Here is a 23395-nt window from a genome sequence, read left to right as displayed (position 1 = left end):
ATGCTCCCTTTTCTGTCAGTGTCTTTAGTGAGTATAGTTCCACATTGTATAACCAAGTAAATATTTTTATATTTTGGCCGAGATAGCTAAATGACAACTGACTCAGGTATGATGTCTCTTGGGATGTGGGAGACAATTTTCAGATTTCTGATCTGAATGAGACAGGAAAGTGATTGAACAGTGGGACTGTTCCTACCTAACACACTCCAGCGGTAGTCTCCATGTTTCAGAAAGAAGCCCTGAGTAGGCTTCCGTGTTTCAAAAAGATTTTGGACCTGGTGGTAGCCAAGCAAATCTGCTTTTGAAGACAGGCAGATTATTTCCTGCCTTAATACAGCCTAATTTCGGCCTTAATACAAATCCTTAGACCTTTACTTCACTTAGTACAAAAGTTTTCAGCTGACTTTTTACTGAAAGGACTTCAGAACAAAATGTATGTAAAGATATGTCTGTGTGTGTTTAAAGATGCAGTACCCTCAAAGAATGTGGTATCTTCATATAAAAATAAAGGTCACTTTATTCTTAGCTTGTAGTTGCTTTGGTAGCTGAAGGAAGAATGACTAGGGGCACAGGCTAGGTAGTTATCTTCAGGCCTTAGATTTGTTTATGGTAGGAGGAGCTTTGTAGCAAGTGCTACATTTAGGATGTTGAATGCTCATTGAGGTCTCCTTCAGCTGTTTCTGAAGCTCTGAAAGCTGGAGCAGGTGTTGCTGAAGAGAGTTTGCCTTTTCTTTGACCTGCAGTGTTCAGCCTGGTGACTTAACATGTTTAATACTGGTGTAGATGTTTTAGTTTAGGTGTGAGACAAATAATTGCATTTGTTTATCTTACCCAAATAGTTGCCAAAAGACCACTTCCACTCCTTTTGGAGAACTGTTTTATCCCATGTGATTTATTCCTCTCCCGAGTGGAAACTGCTGTTCTGCGATAGGGTGGCTAAAAGAAGCTGAAATGGCCTTTTTTCAGATACGGTGCTGGGAGAACATCAGATGTCTGCAAGGACAGCAGTGCCTCCTGGTGCAGCAGCTGCCCTCGCTGCAAGGCTGTACCTGGGAGCTGCTGGGACAACAGTGGTGAGGGGCAGAAATGGAGCAGCTGCCTCATGAAGGAGCTCTTCCAAGTTCCAGAGCCGTGAGGAAAGATGAAAAGCTTTGGTTCAATGGAAAACGTGAGATGGTCTGTTGGGTGTGGGGCTTCTTCAACAAGGAGAGCTGCAGTGGATGTTTGAAATATCTGTACTCAGTTCTGACAGCTCGTCCTCAGCTTGAGGGTAAGATGCTGTCTGATGTGATTAAATTTGTGTCCGAGGTACAAGAACCTTGAGCCTAAGGCCGAGACTAAAATTGATAAAATTGAGGACCTTGCTAATCCTGTCACTGTGGAGTAACTAATTTCTGACAAGCCTGCTACACAAATGTCACCCCTGGAGTCATTGCTGTATCTAAGGCTTGTGAAAGGTGGTCTTTGTTTTCCTTTCATACCTGTCTGAAAGCTGCCTTCTTTTTCAAAAGTAGTATGTAGTGCTTTGTGAAACAAACACCCCAATGTGTTGCATTGGGACTCAGTGTGATAAACAAAGGAAAAATTTCTAGTCAGACATTAAAAAACACAGACAACAAACAACAACAGCAGCTGATTGAAATAAACCTTCCACAGTTTTTGAGGGGGTGCGTAGTGAAACACTAAGGGAAAGACAAAAAAAATAATGTTAAAAGGTTTGTTGTTTTTTTTTAACAGTGTTTCTGGTTGTTTCTACTAAAGATTTGTTTTTTAAGATACTAGTAAGTCTAGTCATACCAACCCAAGTTTTTAGACTTCTTTTTTTAGAAGCCTCAGAAATCAGTTATTAAAACTCTATTAATACACAGTTAAGCATTGTGATCTTGGTAAACAACAGATTTATGATTGCTTAAGCAATTGCAAACTGTCTGCATATGTTTTATCCAAGTCTACTTTCACGATCCTGTATATTTTTGTTATCAGAACAAAAATCCTACCAAGTGTTCATAAAGAAAAAACTTAATGTGGACAATTAATGCTGATAATTGTGAGTCTCACCTTTCCTAATTTTGAAGGCTTGTCTTTCTAGCCTAAATAGATTATATAAATTTGTAATAGTCGTCTTTTTTTCCAGGGGAGAGTGTTGACATTATCACTGAAAAATGTTTAGAGCTTTGAGCAGTAGCCCAAATGCTTGAAATGGAAGTTTTCGCTTTTACTTCTAGAACACTTTTAAAACTACTTTGTTCCCTAGCTTGAGAACTTTTATTTTGACATAAGAACTGGCAAGAAATAAATGTATGTTGGAGAGCAGAAAGTTCCTACTACTGGAAAAATGAGAAGTTGGAACAGCCTTCCAGTCAGAAAAATCAGAGCAAAAGGTCGCTTTTCTATGGAGTTTGTTTACCCTGAAAAATATGAGGTAGTTGCCAGCAATAGATAGGAATCAATTCAGCAATCCTGTACCCTGTGCTCTGAAGAGAAGCAGAGCGCTTGCTGCTGTTATTTTAGCAGAGCGTTGTGTTGCCCCATGTGTGTCAGTCCAACTCTTAGGGCGTATGTTCCCACCCCATCTCAGCAGAGGCTCCAGATTGCACCACAATACTGACCTCGTGTCAGACAGGGATTAGCTGTTTGAGCTGGCTGTGCAAAGATGCTTAGATTAGGTACCTGATACGGGTTTAATGAGTGCTTTGCTTTAGATCTCTGCCAGTTTGATGTCCTCCAGGAGCTTTAAAGACCTATTAAAAAATAATTTTTGAGCGTTTTATTTGTAAATAGGCATCAGGCTCAAGTCATTGATCATTAAAAGTGATTCCTTTAGAAAGCATGTTTTCCTCAATGATTTTGAAGAGAGCTGCAGTGAGTTGGTCCTCTGCCTGTATCGGCACAGTTTAGAAAAGTCTGCTTCAGACAAAGGCAACTGTGGTATCCAAAGATCCATGGACTAAAGAAGAATAAAAACAGAGCGCAGCGCCAGCACTGCTGTGCTGCCTCATGGCTGGGCTGGAAGGAAAAGCTGGAAGTGACCCTTTGCCACTCTCTGCTGCTGAAACTGTAGTTGAGGTGCTACTTGCATAAAGCTCATATTAAATCTATGATACGGTTGCACATATTTGCAAAAGGAGTATTGTGGGACGTAAGGTGGTGGCACAAGTTTCTTTTGTGCCATTTGATGAGGTCCTTTTTTAACACTCACAGCTCCCATTGACTTTAGAAGTATGAGTCACTCTTAAATAATACCAAAATTGACTTTAGCTTTGCAAACTTCAGTTTAGACTGGACAAGTGGCATCTACTCAAGAAGATAAAATTTCCTCACTGTTAAGCTTCCACAGTACTTTCCCGAAGTTGATGCAGATGTTTGAAAGAAAGAGTAACAGGTTCTTTATGGAACTCCTGATAACACCAGGATACTTTCTGAGCAGGACTGGGGTGGACAGATATCTTAAAATCATGGGTGTATTTCATGTGCTGTGGGTGGGAAATGCAAGTTATTAGTGCCAGTAATTCATGTAGATAGCTCTATCTTAAACTGCATCTAAAAAACAGGATGTTTTTGTACCTCCAGAGTCCAGCTTTAATTTTGGGGAGGGAAACAAACCTTCCTCTTATAATCTCTTCATGGCTAGTTGCAAATTTCCCTGAATTGTTTATTGACCAGTGAAAAAGAACATTTGCAGTAAAAAGACCTAGGATTAGTTCCGTAGTGCTCTCAACTGGTTTACCAGTAAAATCCCCACACCAACAGTACAGCAAAAGAGCTGCTAATGCTCTTACTGGTGCTTGGGTGTCTTAGTCTTTTAAAATGAGTAGATATAGTTGATGATGCATATTGTTATGCTAAAGGTTTCGGTACAATATGTTGCTGTTCAATATTGATGATTCATGGTGGTATACTGGCTTGTGGAGAATTGATTAACTTTTTAATTGAAAAAAAAAAAGTATCTTGACTATAAAAATATACCACATAAAAGAAGAATATTAAATCCCCATAAACTGTTAATGCAATTTTTAAAATTACTTTATTTCCCATACTGACTGCACTGTGAAATGACAATGGTAGAGGCACCAATCTTGATCATATTCCACTTCAAACATGTCACACACCATTCTTTCAGGGAATAAGTTTCTAACATACACTGGGGGGGGATGGTCTTTTGTTCTTATCTGAGCAATACTGGCGTGGCATTTTTGGCTTTGTCAGTTTCTCCGATGATCAGGTGAACACTGTATGCCACCTCCTGACTGACTGGTATGTGAATCCATTGACAGAAAGACTGGAGATTAGCTACTAAGGTACAAAACAGTGAGGCTGTGAAAGTCCCTGTGATTGTTTTAAACCATGAGATGAGTAAAGCTGCTTGAGTAAAGTAAATAAATAAGTGTAGCAGCACTCTGAATTGCCTAGTGCAATAACAGTTGTTGTTCTTGCGGGGATTTTTAGTCCAAATGAGCAAACCTGTGTATTGATGATTTTCAGGTTTCCTTAATGTGCAGTCCCACATTCTTGTCTGCTTGGATTTCTCAGTTAAAAATGTAAAACGTTATGTTATCAATGAGCCATATTCTTTAAACTGTCCAGTGCAAGAAAAGATTCCTTATCACTGTTAACAATTCATAGATAGAGACGGGTGAGGAAACATACAGGCTGAGGATTATCTTCTCTTTTAGCAGTGAGAAGTCATAAATTTCAAACCAGAAAAGCTCTGCGTGTCTTGGTAGAGAGCTGATACCGTGATTACCCATGCCAGTGCGTGCTTGAGACACGCTCAGGATTTTTCTAGTGAGCAGGTCAGAGCTGATCTGTGCAAAGAGGCAGCGCCTGCTACCCGTGCTCCTGCAGGACAGAGCCGGCATTCCCGGCGGCATTTCGCTGCTGTGCAGCTGGGGATGAAGAGGCACTTCCATCTGACCTCATGGTGTGACAGCCCTAGCATCTGGGGACCATTCATGGTGGAATTCAAGCATTTCAGCAAATATGTGACTTATTTTCCTTTACTGCCTGTAGGCAATCTCTTATCAGCTATATTCTCACTGTAGTCATTTTTCTGGTTGCTGATAGGAGAAAAAGTTTAAAAAAACATCTTAAATGATATTATTAACAATACAATTGATTTATTGCAAAGAATTAACATGTGTATAGAAAAGAGGAATTGTCTGGATGATGGTGTTTTTTTCAGTCTAAGCTCAATATCAAGCATTTTTAAACCTTTCAAAATTTGCTTTTAGCAACAGTACGTTTCATCCCTTACTCTTCAGTTCTGCCGTGAGAAAACTGCAAGTATGATTATTTAAATACACAAAAAATCATTTAAACTTTACTAGGATACTTCCATTTGTAATACTCTTTTCTACTTGGACAGTTGTATCTTCTCCCTGTGTCATTTAAATGGAGTTCAGTTTTGTAAAAATCCTTTTGATTTACACTTTGCTGGAATCTGTTTGTTTTATATAACAACTTTGTCTGAAAAATAATATAAGTCTTTGTGCTACGAAGCGGTTGAAAGTTTAAGAGTTTCAAGTCCCTGTTGGTTGAAGTATGGGAGTACATATTGTGAACCGGGAAACGTGGAATTCCTTTTTACATAGCCATGACATAAGAAGCTGAAGCAACATAGTGTTTCCCCTCATACTGTACTAGAAGATGGCTCAGATAAAGAAAATAAATATTCTGTTGTGTTCCATTGAAAATTCTTATGGATGCTGTATTAGCAGAAATAATAGTAAAGGTGTTCTGTGTGCAACTTGACTGTTGTCTCTATGACAACTTGACTAGTCTGCAAGTTAATTTTTTTTTTTTCTTTTAAATATACATGTCTGAGATTTAATTCTGAAGTGTATCGATCCCCACTTGGCTCTGGAATTTTTTGCTTGGTCAAGTTCTCTGCATGCTCCCGGGGTTGTTTTTTTTCTCCCAAATCACTACATATCAGAGAAGTATGGGACCAAAGGAAAAGGTAGGTATTTGTAGGCTTCCATCTTGTCTTCCCACTCCACTTTTTACAGTTTCTTGGTCCGCAGCTGAATTCGTGTTAATGTGTTTTATAGACATAAAATATGAGCTATTGGCTTTTAGCATGCATATTGACTGCATATGTTTTTGCTGTACTCTATGAAAACTGGCTTGTGGTGCTCTGGCTAGCTGGGTGTGAGACGGTCATATCAGGATATTTGCCCTTCCTTTTGGAGGATTTCTTCTCTTCCTGAAGCCTTGAGTGATTCAGTTGAGAGCAAGCCAATGATTATGTTCAGCATAAGGCAGTGAAAGACAGGAGTTTGTAGCCATTGTGAAATAAAGAAATGGAAATAGTTGCTGCTTCTCAGAAAGCCTTTATTGCCACCAAAGCATTTCCACTCTGATTTTAGCCTTAAGACTGCTGACCTTTGAGAAAAATTACCCAACAATCCCTGAAAATAACTGGAGGGAAAAACTAATGAATAATGATACCAAGTCAGGAAGGCAAGAAAAATAACAATTGTCCTTCATCCTGGTAGGGAGATAGTAACACGACTTTCCAGCTAGGCATTGATTTTGCATCGGTTCCTGGAGTATCTGTTTCCCAGTGAACATTTCCCAGAATGTTCACAAAGAATTTCTGTCCTGAGGCGTTTTTTAGATGAGCGTTTTTGAGTCTGATGAGGTAGATTGATGAAGTCTAGATTGATCAGATAGACTGATTTATTTATTTTTGTGTGTGTGTGTATGTGTGCTGTGGTTCATGTAGTCTTAAAAGAAAATAGACTTTTTATGTGTAAATAACAGCATAGTAGCAATACAGCCACCCTCAGAAGTGCCTTAATTTGTCTGTGGTGTTTTGCAGTTTTCTCCGATTTTTTGACAGAGTATTTTTATTTTAATTTTCAAAGGTATCTTGCTAGCTGGCAGGGCAAAACAAGTACACACCATGGATTCAAAAGAAACTTAAAAATATGTAGACATTTGAAATTCACATTTGAACACTGACAGGTAGTAATTTACTCCAGCTCAGAGGACTGGCCAGTGTGATGAGTATTCAGTGCTTTCTTTTTCCTTAATCCTATATTAGTATATTGAGATTATGAAAGACGTAGGCCATGTTGCATAATGACAAAAGTCACCAGTCTCCATCTGCTCAAAATAAACCTACTTTGGGTGGAGAATAGGCCTGACACTGTTGAACACGTATCACACTAACATTTCTGCCTCAAAATTTCTGATCTATTTGTACAAGCTTTCACATGTTTTTATGATGAGCTTCAAAACTGATACTGTAAAACAGGATTGAAATATACATTTAAGTTAAGTGATTATTAACCATAATAGAATGGTGCTATGGGAGGATAGTCATACCGTTTTTTTAAGCAGGTAGTGATGGGCTGTGACAAGTTGACCTCTTTAACCAGTTGTGCTACCTATTGCACAGTCCAGCTACATTTTTGGATTGAATCATAGGCATAATGTGGAAGGAACTATTGCTTGAAGAGAGGTGATTTATCTGATTTCATATGCTAGAAAAGGAATGGGAGTGACTTGCTTAAGAATGAAAAAAATTAGGGTTTGCTTCCTCGCATTTGCAAGTGTTGGAGAATTTAATTTCTTAGGAAATCTGAAAAGAATACTTAGAAATATTTAGGAATTGTTTCACATGATAAGAATAATAAGGCTTTGGATACTCAGCATCATACTTGTTTAAAAGAAACAGAAAGATTCTCAGTGAATCTACTTCACCTTTGATTTAGCTTGAGAGCAACAAAATTAATTGGAAATACGTAAAGACGTATGTCTGTTAGTGTGGGAAAAGCAGTCCAATTAACAATGTGAAGTCAAATGAAAAACCATTATGGAAAAAGTGACTTTGGGGCTTGCTAAGGATTTTAATGTGTGTTTCCCACATCAATAGCTGAACCTGGCTTAGCATGCTGTTTTCGACAAGGCTACACAGCAGAAAGCTTACCGCAGCAGGACATCAGCCTGGAAAACTGGGATTCAACATAAATGAGCAAGTAGAAAGCTTGTAGAAAACCAGATGAAACATCATAGTTGAATCTTCCTATCAAGCTAGAGGAACTTTGTGCTGAGGGAAACCTACAGGTCTATGTGCAGTTTTGGAGAGTATTGTGAAGAGCACGTTTTTCTTTAAGTTGAAGAGTTCTTATTCATTCATTTTTTGCATTAAATTAATCTCTTGCTCCTTTTTAAGCTTCTGGGGTTTATTCCAGAAAATAACATACACGTTCATTTTAATGGTGCTTTCTGTGTGAAATCTGAATTAATTATAGATGACTATAAATATCTTCTATCTCAAAAAAAAAGGTCAAGAGATGAAGGGTCCTGGGGACTTACAGATAAAGCTAGATGGTAGGAAACAAAAGTTATAGAGGGATGTTCAGGAGGAAACGGTCTTTGACAGCAGAAAAGAGTGGGCGTAGAGGGGAACACAAAGATTGTAGGGACTTGAATGGAATTAAGAGTTGATGGAGGAACTACATCCAAAATATGGACTGGACATCACTGGAGACAAGCCAAAATATTTTCTAGGAGTTGTTTCACTTCCATCAAGCTGTTAGATTTGCTAAGCCTCTGAACATCTCTACAAGTCTAGTAGCTGACCTCACAGTTTTCTGTATGTGACTGCATATTCCCAAGGCATATTCCCTTCTGTGAGAAACTGCAAAATGCTAAGAATTGTGCCAACGAGAGGACTACTTACCAAACTTTGAACAAAATAGTTTTATTCTGATGACTGTCAGATGAGTGGGGTACATATTCTTGGTCACTGCTATTGTATTTCCAAAAGTTTTGCCTATTGCATTGTCTTAGTCATTTGGGACCACATTACAAAGCGTTGATTCAGTATATTTTCGGGCTTGACACCGCATTAGAAAGCTATTTTCCAGTACAAATTATTCAGTACAAAACCAGCAAAGGAAGCCTTATTTAATGGGTTGTAAAAAGCATTTAATTGGTTTTGAAAAGCATGTGGCTACTGAATCTGGAACCACTTTCAAATATATATTTCTTTGTCTTTTGGGGATATTTATCTACTTTTAATAATAAGTCTCTTTTTAAATTATTTGGTCTCATTCCAGAAAGTCAGTCTTTTACTCTTCAAAGGTTAAAGATTAAAGAAAAAATGCTGGAGGCAAAATTATACAAATGCTCTTTTGTAGCCCCGAAAAATGAAAGGCTTGATTTAAGCAGTACTGAAAAAGTTTCAGAAGTTGAAACTTTTTTTTTTTTTAATATACAGCTTTATTTGAAATGCGCTGAAATTTAGCCAGCCAGAACTGAATGCAGCAGGAACTCCTACTGCAGCCTCCTTGGCCTTCCGCAATAAGGCCAGAGCACTGCAGCCCCCGAGCTCACAGATGGCAATTGTACCACGCTGTTGTATTTTCTTCCACTTGGCACGTCTGTGACTAAATCTCTTTTCCATAAGACAAGACTGAATAATACTGCAGTGACATTATCGCAAATGAAGTAAAAAAATAAAATGTGAAGATTGTCCAATTTGCTGGACCAGCAAAAATCCACTTTCACGTGTTTGAGCCATGATTTCACAAAGTAGCATCATCATAGGTATGTCTTTGCAAGCATATGCATGTTTAATGTTCTCTTGCTACCAGCAAGATGCAGTCCAGCCCTGAACCCAAATCCATGGCGTTGTGTTGATGCAGCTAGCAGATCCAGCTTTCAGGAGGTTTTATTTGCTGAGGCTCAGTGCTGCACTTACTGAAGGACGCAGCCAATTCTCTGCTGCTGGCTTGATTCCAGCTAGCTGAGAGCAGCAGCACAGGCTTGCACACGCCAACATGCAGTGGTATCAGTTTCCTTCAAGTGAAAGAGTTTTCTAATTGCAGAGGATGATACTATTTGCCGCCGCTTTGCAAATAAGCTTTTGCGGGAGGCCAAGCCAACGCTCCTAATCCTTCTCCCCTTACTAAGTAGCTGTCACCAGCATCCCAACTGCTTCCTTTTATGCTATTTGCTTCATATGTGTTCTAAGATCCCAATGGAAACAGGTAGCTTTTTGCAATATCAGCATAAAATGCACTTAAAGGCAATCAGTTATTGCCTTATAAACTAGGATATTCTTCTTAATATCACTTAGCTTTCAGTACATTTTGATCAGATGCACTCTTCTGTGTTGCTGTATTGCACTCCTATGTTGTTTGCAGGTCTCTAAAATATCCTTACTACATCATTGGTTGTAATATGTGCTGTACAAGACACTAAAGCAATTTTTTTTTTTTATGCAAGAGGTCCAAGAATATTAGAACTGCATAAAACATTTTAAATTTATTTTAATCTTCAGCTTAAATTTCTCTGTCCTCTTTTATTTTCCAGGATGGAAGGTGTCTGTTTTTTTTTTCTGCTAATACCTTTTTTTTGAGTTTCCCAATATTTTCTGACTGTGCATACTTTTGCAAGACATTTCTAGTTGGTTTCTGTCCTCCTTGATTGCACGTAGACCTGCTTTGTTTCAGTCTCTTCTTGCAAAACACAGAGGAATTGATAAGGACACCTGAAATGCTACAGCAGTAAGTGTGAAATGGAATAAAAGTTAACACTTTGACCACATGCTGGTGGGGAGGAGTAGTGTGTGGCCAACGTGTAATTCCTGTTCAATGCTAAGTGCAAATTTGTTTGTTCCCATTTTGTAGAGGATGTAATTGTTATTTGCTACAAAGCATACACAGATAAAATATCCTAACTGAACGTCATTCATTGTGGATGATTTTTGGTAATCTGTTTTTCATCAGTAAAGAGACAGGTATTAGGCTTTATTCTACAGCTTGGGTTATGTTTATATCCATCTGTTCTAGGAAAACAAGGGTGCCTATTCTGCAGTTCTCTGTTTGCAAAGATTAGAGTGGCCAGGCAATAAGCACGTAGACAAGTGCCAGATAAATCTAGTTTTCCACGGTTTAGAGTCAGAATAACCAGGCAGACAGCACAAACGTTTGGTTAAAAGATCTCATTAAATGAAACAGAAAAAAATTCATTAGTGGCTACTGGACAAGTATGAGCTACTACCCCAGGTTTGTAATAGAAATAATATTTGTGTTGTTGTCTTGGTGACTGAGTGTTAACCTTTCACGTATAGGTACAAACTGTGCTCAACAAAGAATGCCGCATGCATCAGCTAGCGTTCTCTCCTCAGTTTAAGCTGGCAGCTAGCGGGATGCTGTCACAGGTTTTCTACAGTGCCTCCTTTCTTGTATACCATCAAGTTAAAAGCTGGAACTTCAGTTTTATCCTTTGATAAACATTTATATTCTGCATTTCTGATCAGTGCTTTGATCGGTATTTTTAGTCGTTCTGTTAACACAGCATGAAATAATTCAAAATCTTAATTTAATTTACGTACATTGTGATTAAGTATACAGTCCAATACGATGTACCTTACCAAAAAGAAATGTTTTTTTTCTCCTTAATCCTCATAACTCTCAAAAGAATCCTCCCTAACTTCCCTGTAGCTCTTCTTTTTCCACTGCTTCTGCCAATAGTCTTTTTAATTTATATACACAAGTTTGCTAGAAACAGATGAGAATTTGTGCATCTTAGACCGAAATTGGAAGTTTGGAAGAGTGCAAGCTAGATATTGTTACAAATATAAAGTATCATTTTTACAGTCACAATCGGTGATATTTTTAAATGTTCTGAATCATCAGCTCATGTACAATGTTCCATATACTGAAAAATGAAACAAAATGTGAAAGCCAGGTTGCCATAAATCAGTAGATTATTGTTAGTTAACAGTGTAATGTGGGTCACTGTAAACTCCACTTTGCATTTACCATCTGAAGATATGAACATATCTTTGACTAGTAAGATTCCTTTTTTACAGAACCTGTGGAAAATGTAATAAGATACCCTTAAATCTATTAATTTTTTATTAGTTAATTTTACAGTGCTTATCATGACCCCTCCTTTTATTCAAAAACATTATGTTGATGACGTTTCATAGCACACGGAAGCCACAGAAGGTCATGTAATACATTTGCATAGTAAAATATGCCACATGGTTTGTGTATGAAGTCAAACTTCAAAGCAACTGATTTCTGGCTAAGATAGAACAGGAAGATGAGAGGGGAAAAGGATGGCCATATTGGATCAAATCAAGACCGTGTTTTGTCCAGTATCGTGTCTGCAGGAGTACATGTAAGCCAATAGCTAGAGACAAAAAAATAACTGAGCAAGCATACATAATATTCCTCTTCCAATTTCCAAGTATTTCCAGCTGAGGGGATTTCCTGAACCAGATGTGCGTTCGGTATGGTTTGTAACCTGCAGTGGTTTTGTCTTCCATTGACTTATTCAGTTACCCATTGAATACATAACATTTAGTATCAAAAACATCCTGTGTCAACAAGGTCTACAGGTCTATTCCCTGCTGTGTGGAGTCAGCTTCTTTTTACTTCTGACCAGTATGACCTATCTAGCTTCTTTTGATTCCTCTAGGTTTATTTTTTTTTTAGAAGAACACTTATTGCTGGTTTTAATTTGACCTCGCTCAGAAGCACAAGGATTTGGGGGGTTAGTAGCAAATAGCTGGCATTTTTTGTCTTCTAGTTTGTTTGTGTTAGCATTTCACATTTTCAAATTTTTTGTTACTGCTACGACGATTAGAAGTGTATTCTTTAAAATGATGAGATTTGAGTGTATCGCATAATAGATTCAGGAAACTTCAGGACCACTTAGTATAGTGAATGCACAGTAAAAATCACAGTAGTTGTCAATACTGCATCATTGTGAAGAAATTCCTTGTCTGTCAGCAAATGATGGAATGATGATGGAAGGTATCACAATGGAGCATACAAAGCACAGAGTGTATGTGCAACCTTCAGTAGCTTTAGGAGAAAGTAAACTGGAAGAGATGAGCTGGAATCTGTGACCTTTAATATTTCATATCATAATATGTTTTAAATATCATCATAAGGTGAAAAAAACGTGCCTCTGAAGACCTCTAGAATGATGTTCTGTCCATCTTACTCAGAGGCTAAAGTAAACAGACTTCTGGAGATCTTTAAAAGGAAAGTTGACATGGAAATATTTTGCATCTACCTTTCTTCTTCAACTAAATAATGAACTTAGACACCTACTTTAGCAGGTGATTTCATTAGAACTGTTTCATTGTCTAGCAGGTAGGTTGGGAGTCTAAATGATGTGGTCTGAATCCCACACATGGTGTCAAAAATAATAGTAGCAATTATTTTTACTCTGAAATTTAACAGGAGAAGATTTGAACCGGTGATAACTTGACCAAATTTTTAAAAATCAAATTTGTTCATTTTAATTATGCTTTGATGACAGACAGTAGGGAGGGAAAACACCTATTGCACATGAACAAGCATGGCAGAATTTCTTTAAACATAAAGATTTAAGGAAGACAAAAGACACATGGATTACTTTTCCGGCAAATTATTTCCTGTCAGACCATCAGCCATGAGTTTTTTCTTATTGCTTGCAATAAATCTTTTGTGAAGAACAAAAGCAAATTCTGTTTTAGTAAGTTCACTTCTTTATATTTCCTGACTCTGACTGAAGGAAGAAGAACTAAAATAACACAAACGAAACTGTTCCTCTTTTGCTGTCCAGTGAGACTGGAAATGCCTACTAAGATAAATAGTCTTTTGTGACAATTTTACTGCATTAAGCAGGAAATAAGATGCTGAGAGAGAGAGAGATTAGCATTGACCACTTGGGAGCTTAATTATAGTAACAAGCTTTCTATGAGAATATCATTGTCTCGGTAGTGAATAACACAGATGTATTTTAGTAACTGGATATTAGATTCTTTGACATGCAGCAAGTATTATGAATTTGGGTATTTTTATGTAGCTGCTAAATGTCCGCAAATGATCGTGAAATGCTTCATTGAAATGAAATTAGAGTTGTGTATAATTGTGTTTTCAAGCAGTCTTGATGTTCTACAAATTCAACTAATTTGGCTCTTGTGTATTAAATACATATCTTTGCAGCAGCAGAGTCAGTGGTTGCTTTTGAAACTGACTTCAACAGGACAAAGATGGAAGAGACCACTATAAGAAATAAAAAAAAAATTAGAGCTTTATTTTTATCTATAAATAGTAATTTTGGCTTCTTAATGAGCCTCTCGGTGGGTTACAATTATCACTTCAAGCTGGAGTTTTCACCCTATGTACCTCATGTTTCTGAAACTCTCTATAAAATAATATTTTTACAGTATTTCACCTGATGATGATGACTGAGCTTTAGGGAATGGGCAATTAGTCTAAGGAAGCATCTGCTGTCATGGTTGATCTCATCATAGTCCAGCAACACCATTGTAGAGCAACTTTTCCTAAATGGGTAAATGCTGGATTTCTGCAAATAGGCACATACTGGTACTTTTGCAATAACAGCATCTGGTTGCATTAAAAATTTATTCTGTTTTTTTCCAAATATGGAAGGTTTACAGGTACTCTAGGATAGAATTAAGAGAAAAATATATGCTTTTTTTTCTCTCTACTGTAGTTTAAAATTAAATAAATCTGAAAGTTTTTCCTCGTTCTTTTCCTATGTATGTCTTCTGAAAACAGTTGAGAATTATTTAATTCTCAAATTTATGAAAACTTGAGAACTACTACCTCGAGTGAGGGAAGGAACATTTTGTGTAAAACTCTTAGATTAGAAATGCATGGAATTAAAAGGAGTAAAAATAACTAAAAAGTTGTTTTATTTACTATTAAAGGTAATATTTTACTTAATGTTATTTGAATTGTGATTTACAAATGAATGATGGACTTTGCAAAATAGGTTTTGGATACAGAAGTCCAGTTGCTAACATCTCTGAATTTAGCTGCGTATGTATGTGTGAGGAATTATGTTTTAAATCTCTTACCAGCTGTGATAAATATGCCCAAAACGCAACTTTCTAATTCCTGTCTTGTACCCTCAGTTAAGTCATGATTGAACCTTGATTTATGAAAAGTCTTGAGTTTTATGTGTATTGCTACATATTACTTTTTTTTTTTTTTTAAAGCTCTCTTTCACCTCATCGCCTCTTCCAATGTTGATGTGAAAAATGCAATGACCTTCAGCGGGCCTCTGGAAGATATGTTCGGGTACACAGTCCAACAGTATGAAAATGAGGAAGGGAAATGGTAAGCCGTTTTTCTTTTCTTACACGGAAACTCCAAATTATCAGGTATTCAGTGACTCAGGCGCTGTACTATTATTTGTAAGTATGCCTCATATGTAAGGGTCAGTCTCTGTCAGTCATATTTCTTAAACTAATACACAGTCCTAAGGAAACCTGGAAAGATTGGGGGACTGCAAGATCCAAATGTATATAATCATAATCATATATTTATTTCATCAAAGACATACGTGAGTTCAGAAAGTGGGTAAATTCTCTTGTTGATGGAGCTGAGAAAGTTTTGTGTTATGCCTGAGCCCTCTTTTTTCTATTTACAGAATAAAATCATTACTTACCTTTCCCTTGTGTTAGTGTACTGGCAGTGATATTGCTCCTGTTTCACCTAAGTAATCTGATTATGTTTGGGTTTTTTTTTTTAAGTTTTCTGTCTGAGTTTTTTAACTGGTGGAAAGATTTCCCTTTCGAGATATCAATTAATACAGTACTCCACCTTCCCTTTTGGAGGGCTAATAATTCTGTCTTGCAGGTGGTAACACGTTCGCATTTGGGACTCGGAGCTTTCTTCTTAATCTGTTTTTTCCTTCTCATTTTTCTTCTGAATTAGAAGTTGCGTTTTGAGGTGCTTACTGATATCATTGCTTCTCAGTCTTTTGATAAACACCTGCTTAAGCTTTTCCCTCATAAGAACAAACTTCACAGGCCAACCACTGGGCTGGAGGACTGAAATAACAATGGAATGGTAAAAGTTCGTGAATCCTGAGATCTCCATCATTCTTTACAGGTTGCTCTGCTTGTCACAGAGCTTTGCCATTAATTTGACGTTCCTGGGAAAAACCAGGGACTCCTGTGGGCAGCCTGGGACGACAGGCACATAGCTGTGTGACAGCCAGGTCAGACTGTTCTGCGCTGCCCGAGCAATCGTCCCCGCAAGCGCCGGGGCTGTCTGAGTCCAGAGTCTGTCCACCATGGCAACAGTGTTCACTGTTAGCCATGGAGGATGTTTGCAAAATTGCAGAGCCTGCTTCTGAAAATGCTAGATCTTGATTGGCCAGGTTGTAGGATGTTTAAAATACACATCTGCATGAGGGTCATGGGAGACTGTTAATGACCTTCTTTGAGCTAATTTAGACCTTCAGGAAATGGTATCCATGCTAGGAGCTGGGGTTTTGCACAGTAAGCTGTGTCATTGTAAACTGTCCTGAAACTTTTCAAGAGCAAAAAATAAGACGAGCTGGAAATGGCAACTCTTGCAGTAGCTGAAGGAAGGCAGGAATCTAAACTAGTGTGGTAGGTCTGAACATCTCTGATATTAAACTCCAGAGCTGCTTGACAGTTGTCAAGCTTTCAAGTTGCTGTCGGCATAGCAACACCCTGAGCAAGAAATTTTTAGGTTGACAGTTAAAAGTAAATATACAAAGCAGCCTTGTGGTGCTTTATCAACATCTATAACACTACCTAGATACCACAGATAGAGCTTTTCAGCAACAGATGTTCTGTAAACCTGACCACGGCTGTTTCTCAATAAAACGGGTCCACTAAAAATAACCCCACGCAAACAAGACAGAAGAGCCTTCCAGACCACCTCTCTCTGTTCATGGGTCTCGCTCTTTCTGAGAAAAGAGCAGCATGGGGACATTATCCTGTGGAGCATTGATTAGCTCCCATGGGATATCAAGCACACTCAACTTCTCTGCAGTTAAATGGGAGTCAAGGACGATAGGCTGTGGTGCCTGTTTCTGTGTAAGTTTTGGTGCAAAAAATACATACATTACCGCATATAGATTGAAAGAGCAGTCAGATCCCGTATATACTTGGAGCATTTTATTTTGCTTTACAATTAATTTATTTATTATTAATGAAAAAATCTTAATGGAATGTTATGAGCTGTTCCAGTATGGTTTTTTTAGAAGCTGGAGTGAGTACTGAGTTTAAATTCTCCTTTCTGTCATTTTTAAATCCGTAGGCTACATTTTACCTATTATGTCATTCTATTCAAATATCTTCTGCCTGAACTCATTAATTTATGATTAAAGATTGAAATGGTTCTCTCAATAACTCTTCACAATCATCTAAGTGTCCAGGAGCAAATCTTACTGAACTTTTAATGTCAGGATTTCTGTTTCCAGTGTGTGCTGTGAATTCTAATTTAATCCAAGTTCTTCCTTGCACATTTAATGGAGCTGCTTGTTATCTGCTGTGTAATGCTAGGCTATGTAGTGTACCTAATGAAGATCTGAAAACAAAAACAGTGTCCATGTCCAAACAGCATTTCCTGCTTAAAACTGGATTTAGGAGTGGATGTTAATTTGTGGTGCTTAGAAAGTGCTATATGAGAATAGCAATTTTTGATCACACCAAATTTTGAATAAAAATGCAAAGGATAAATATCCTTAACATTTTAAAAATTCAAAATTTCTTTTAGTAACCCTTTTAATAACATTATTTTTCATTAATGCCTGGAAAAAATATGTCTTTTACACTGCTGGCTTACATTACTCAAGACTGAATTATTCTTCTGGGTCCTTGTGAGCCTCGCCTTTGGCATTTGGTCTTTCAGCATTGAAAATACATTTTCTTCTAAAATATATTAAAGATCAAGGACGTGTTAGATAAAACCAATATCTCCTTCTGTATTACTTTTAATACTTGTCATCCACCCAGCAATATTGCTTTTATTTTCCACTGGAATTTTTTAAAATGTTATTCTGTTGTGTAGTTTGGTATATAGGCACATTTCCATCCTGTGTCATTATTAAAGAAGAGACAGAATGGCTGCTTTTGCTTGTATCTGAACTAGCATAATAGGTACTTTTCTTGCTCTCCATCCTGTACTCTTTGTATGGAGTTTGCTGCAGCTGCACTCTCTCTGTAAGTTTTGTTTGCTGACTTTTGTGCCTTGTAAGAAACAAGAAATTTCAGGTAACTTATGTAATTTGCAGGGTACTTATTGGTTCACCTTTAGTTGGCCAGCCTGAGAAAAGAACAGGAGATGTATACAAATGCCCTGTAGGAAGGGACAACCAATCACCCTGCATGAAACTGAACTTACCAGGTATGAAACAAAATATAGCTGTGTCACATGGAGAAATAGTAGAGGTCTGATCTTAGGAGGTTTTTAACTAATAAATATGCATTAGAATTGTTTCCGCAGAGAAAATTTACTTAGGACTTCAGAGCTAAATGTGAAGAAGTTGTGTTTGTGACATCAAAAATAATTGTATTTTAAAGCTTCTCATTGTCCTGTGGGAAACATGCTCATAATTTTAGAATGGGCATTTGGCTGCATTATCTCAAATTTATTTTGAGTGGCATTGATTGACTGTGGTTGGCAGTCCTGGCCATGGAGCCAGAAAAGCCATGGAGCATAGATTTATATATAATATATAGATTTATATATTTAAGCTCTCTGAAGTCAACAAGAGCCTTCATAATGCCATCAGTAAGCTTTTGATTAGAACGTAATTAGCCAGAACCAGGCTGACACATCTTAATATGATACCTGTCAAGTTGCTCATGTCAAGTGATGCGCAATATGGACAGGAAGAGACTTCCTGTCATATGAATTTCACTAAGTACACCTGTTGTGGTATTTTTTATCTCCTCTTTTCTCTTGAATGTCAGTAAAGTAACACAACAGTAACGAATCTAAAAGCTGTTAAGTCATTTATAGCAGGCCAGGGTAAAAAATGTTTGTTTTCTAATTAAGAAAACTGTGTGAACAGTAATCCCTTGCTTTCATGACGTGCTGTTATTTTTACTTTTTTTTCTTTTTTGCGGTTCAAGAAACTATTTGAGACAGCAACCCAGACAAATTTTCTGGGATAAAAGCCAGTCTCAGAAATTTTTCTTGATTGTTGCAATTGAAGAAGGAGGAGGAAGGGTGCTAAAATATTTGATAAAACCAGTGTCAGTCTGGGTTTTATTTTAGAAGCTGGAAGCTCAATGCTAGGGGATATATACTTTAACATTTTGTTTTCATGTTCCCAAATACTTAACATTTTAATCTATTTATAGCTGCTACTTCAGTTCCTAACGTCGTGGAAGTAAAAGAAAACATGACTCTTGGAACAACCTTAGTGACTAACCCAAAAGGAGGCTTTCTGGTAAGAAAGGACTTTTTGCCAATTTTAAAATAAGTCTGTTTTTTATTCAGGTGCCCTAACAAAAGCATTTCACCTTTTTTCATCTTTTAAAGGCATGTGGACCACTTTATGCTTATAAATGTGGGCGTCTGCATTACACAACTGGAGTTTGCTCTAATGTCAGCTCCACTTTTGAAACCATTGAGGCAATTGCTCCATCTGTGCAAGGTATGCATGCCACAGGAGTTCTCTTGTGTGTCCGAAAATACAAAGTACCAAACAAGATGAATGTATACACATAGGCATACCAAAAAGTATAAACTGCTTGACTTAGCTACCAGCATTACCAAGTTAAGTAAATGTTTTCATTGTCCGTATATAACCTAAATTCTTGCTACTTTTGGAATTTGTCTTGGTATAAACAATCATTAGAGTGCTATGTAACATCCAAACACAATTGCTAAAAATAGTTGCTTATGTTTTTTACTTATGGCCAAAAGACTCTTTTAAAATAATGACGGCATGTTAAGACCTAATACAAACCCAATTTAGAAATATAGATAAAAATCTTAAAGACCTTGTCCTTTGGAAAAATCAAAGAGGGACAGATTGACATTGAAGAAGCTAGGGGTCACTGCTAAATACTCCAGTTATGTGATCTCCTAATTCCGTTCTTAAATTTCTGCTTGCAAGAAAGTGCTTTGCTGATAAAGGGAACACAAATGATGTAAAATACGATGCAAAAGCTGATGAATGACATTTGGCGTCAAACATGTCTGTTCAGCCCCACAGCAGAAGGATATGCATTTGTTACTAATCACAAAAGTAACTGCAGTTGTGAGATATATTTGATCCTTGTTAGTATCAATTCTTCTGTGTCAATTTGTGTTGCAGAGTGTAAAAGCCAGCTGGACATTGTCATAGTCCTCGATGGGTCCAACAGCATTTATCCATGGGAGAGTGTCACAGCCTTTCTAAACAGCCTTTTGAAAAACATGGATATAGGTCCTCAGCAAACACAGGTAATGCTGTAGATATTTTATGGTTGTTTAATTTGCGAGGGAAAAAAGGGCTTACAGGAAATGGGATCACAGCATCATGTATGCAGCTCTTCAATTGCAAGAACTTACGGCAAAGAGATGCTAAAATAAAATAGCTGAAACCACAACTAAGTCAGTGTCTGCCGCCAAGCAGCGATGTCAGGGCGGCTCTTCCCGCCCCCACCACTCAGGCAGTCTGAAGAAATCAACTTTCTAACCTAGAGACAAAAGTTAAGTGCGCTAAGTGAGGCCATTTGAACATTGTCCTTTCCCACTTCCTTCCTCTCCACAACCACTTCTTGTCTTCTTTTGTACTTCGTAGCTCAAAGGTCATTTCTCCTTCTCCGAGGCGCACATGCATGGTTCAAACAGCCTTTGGTTATAAGCTTTTTGGAACAGCGTTCAATATTTTGTACTGTGGCGCACTGAGCATTCAGCTTTTAAACATTTGAAATCATAATTAACGAGTGTCTGTTAAGCTGCATGCTATTAATGGCAGAAGCTACATTTATATAATAAGTGGAGAGGGCCAAATTCCCAGCTGCTATAAATCAGTGCAGTTCCACCAGAATTAATGGAGCTACAACCAACTACCCCAGCTGAGGATCTGACATATGTTTCACAGTCCTCTGAACAGAGTATGTAAATAGCAATTCCAGCAGAACTCGGGGAAGGGGAAACATGGATGCTGGGATACATTTTGACGCTGGGATACATTTTAAAGCAACGAGCTTTATTAAAAGCAACAGAAGAAACCAGGTCTTCCTTTCTCTTCTCCCTTTTGCCCCTCCCAAAATCAAGGATTTTCTGGGATCCTGTATGATATTTGATATGCTGCAGGCCAATACTTAGCTTTTTTGCTGCTTCAGGTTAGCTCCTAACCTGAAGCTCCCGCCTTAACAAAGGAGACTCTGAGAAGGTGTAAAGGATACCTCTGTCTTCAGAGAGCATCCCCATCACTTTACAAATTAATTGGGGATTGTGAATTACCACCCAACTCCCCTGTTGGCTGTACTGAACATTGACTGATACGACTATTACTTATAAACTGTCAACTTCACAATCGTGTCCTGTTATTTTAAATACGTGTTTTTTCCAGATATTGTGAGGAAGAAGGAAAAACACTTTGTCAAATCTAACAGAAAGTAAAATAAATAAATAAATAAATGAATTCTTTCTGGTCCCTTAAGCTGCTCATTACTCAAACATGTGCCCTCTTGGGAAAACAGTTAAACCTGAACTTCCCAGTACGGGCAACAGCTGCAGGGAAATCATCACTACCTTCTGCTCACAGAGTTTCATGGGAATAGTACACAGGGCAATCAGCTCTACTGCACCCTCACCCCTCTTGCTCACCCTGAAATTCCTAAATTTTTACATTGCCACACCTCTGTTATGTTTGTTTTTGGAATCCTGCCTCGTCTATGTGGCTCAGCTCGCACACAAAAGGTCTCTTGCTGGCCTGCACTCCAGCAGCCTGCCATCTCCACCTACAAAATCCGTTCTACCCATGATTTGGCACAGCCACCCCTCTTCTCACACGTACACTTATTCACTTCAGAACGTCATATTTGGCATCTGGTTGCTAAAGAGCAGAAATATTTGAGAGGGAGATAAGAATGGGATAAGGGAGACAGAGGCTGAAAAACTGGAAATGGAAGGCAAAAGCTAGTTAGAATGTTCTCGGTTCCTCTTACCTTCCCCCCATCCCCAGAGTGTATCCCATCCCTCTCCTCTCCTCCAAGCACCCTGCTTGGAAACCCTGGCACAGCCAAAGGTTGTAACGGGTTTATACCGTCTCCTCCACCCACACTGTCTCCTTTCTCAGAAGCTGTGTTTAAATGTGTGTTGAATGGGGAAGTGGAGAAACGACAGAGCAGGCTTATTTCTCCGCTCTCCTCTGGGAGCACAGAATAGAGACAAAGGAACAATTGTTTATTTCCTGTCTATTTAAATTGATTTTTCCATGTTCATCTTTTGGGGATTGTTGGGTATGTAGAAATCAGTAGACTTTCACTACTTCAGTTTGTTTTCCTCTTGCACGGTAAAGGAATGAGGTGATTACAGAATAACTCCTTAGCAGCTTGGGTGTGACTTGTTCAAAACCTTGTTTTGATTAGAGGTTTGCGAGATATTTTTTTTTCCACTTAGCCACTCCATGAACAATGGTCGTTAGATTTATGGCAAGTCAGAATAGAAATTCCTCCTAAGTTTGGCACATTTGAAAGTGAAAGCCAGAATATTTAGATGCAAAAAGCCAAAGTTTATGGTGTAATTTTTCAGAAGTATTTCCTTCCCTTCCTCTTTCCGTTCTCCAGAAAATCCACACCACCATACTGATGGTTAAGCTGCATCTCCTGAGCTTAGGGACAGAAGTAAAGGGAAAGTGATGATAGAAGAGTGAAAAAGGAAGAAGGAATTAAATGAGAAAAAATGGTACAAGTAGGAACAAAATATTTCTCCCAGCCTTATTCAACATTTTAATGTAACTCCAAAGCAAGATAGGTTTTTTTCTCTTCGTTAAACTTTTGTAGAGATAATTGTCTTTTTAATGCGAGGGCGATTTTTTTAATCCTTTACATATGAGCAATGTGTTACCTTGAAGAATAGCAAAAGAGAAGGCAGATTACTTTGATATGTTCAATTCCAGCTTTAAAGCTATGTGGGAATGGCCTTCAGAAATTTTCATACGCGTTTTATTTCTCCATTAATATATGACATAGGCAGTTATAGGTCTTTGGCCTGTACCTTATTATATCTTCAAAGGGATTGTATCAGTGGACTAATAAGTCATGCCATGGCATTCATACCTTATGATCAGTTTTATCTCCAGAAGAATGGAAGTGTATTAAAGAGGTATTTAAAAGATTCAGGATGAAGAAAGACTTTTGCAATAGGGAGTCCTGAAGAGCAAACAAAATGTAGGAGAATTAATTCAGCTTTGCTTTGATTCGGCTATCTTTAGCAAGCTCTACATGTGACAAAATATATTATCCATTAGTTCTTCCCAAGGCATCTCTGCTTTTTTTAATGTTAAAGATTATTCAAGTACATCCAAAAATATTTCTGATTTTCCGCCACATCCCAAGGGTGAAAATCCTAGCATATCATCTTCATGTACTAAATGATTTTCCTTCCTTTTTTTTTTGTTGTTGTTGTTCGTTTTT

General features: G+C 37.8%; 1 protein-coding gene across 2 annotated transcripts in view; it reads left to right on the top strand.

Annotated features, from left to right (window-relative positions):
- Positions 1-23395, top strand: part of ITGA1 (integrin subunit alpha 1) — a 77855-nt gene that overhangs the window by 14137 nt on the left and 40323 nt on the right. For both annotated transcript variants that reach the window (XM_054184847.1, XM_054184848.1), the window contains exons 2-6: positions 14990-15110; positions 18046-18158; positions 19121-19209; positions 19302-19416; positions 20083-20210. In XM_054184847.1, coding sequence (XP_054040822.1) covers positions 14990-15110; positions 18046-18158; positions 19121-19209; positions 19302-19416; positions 20083-20210 — 566 coding nt within the window. The remainder of the gene's footprint in view (positions 1-14989; positions 15111-18045; positions 18159-19120; positions 19210-19301; positions 19417-20082; positions 20211-23395) is intronic.

The sequence above is a fragment of the Rissa tridactyla genome, chromosome Z, assembly GCF_028500815.1.
Source record: "Rissa tridactyla isolate bRisTri1 chromosome Z, bRisTri1.patW.cur.20221130, whole genome shotgun sequence".
Classification (NCBI taxonomy): domain Eukaryota; kingdom Metazoa; phylum Chordata; class Aves; order Charadriiformes; family Laridae; genus Rissa; species Rissa tridactyla.
The sequence above is the reverse complement of the archived record's forward strand: the minus strand, read 5'-3'. Positions and strand labels throughout refer to the sequence as shown.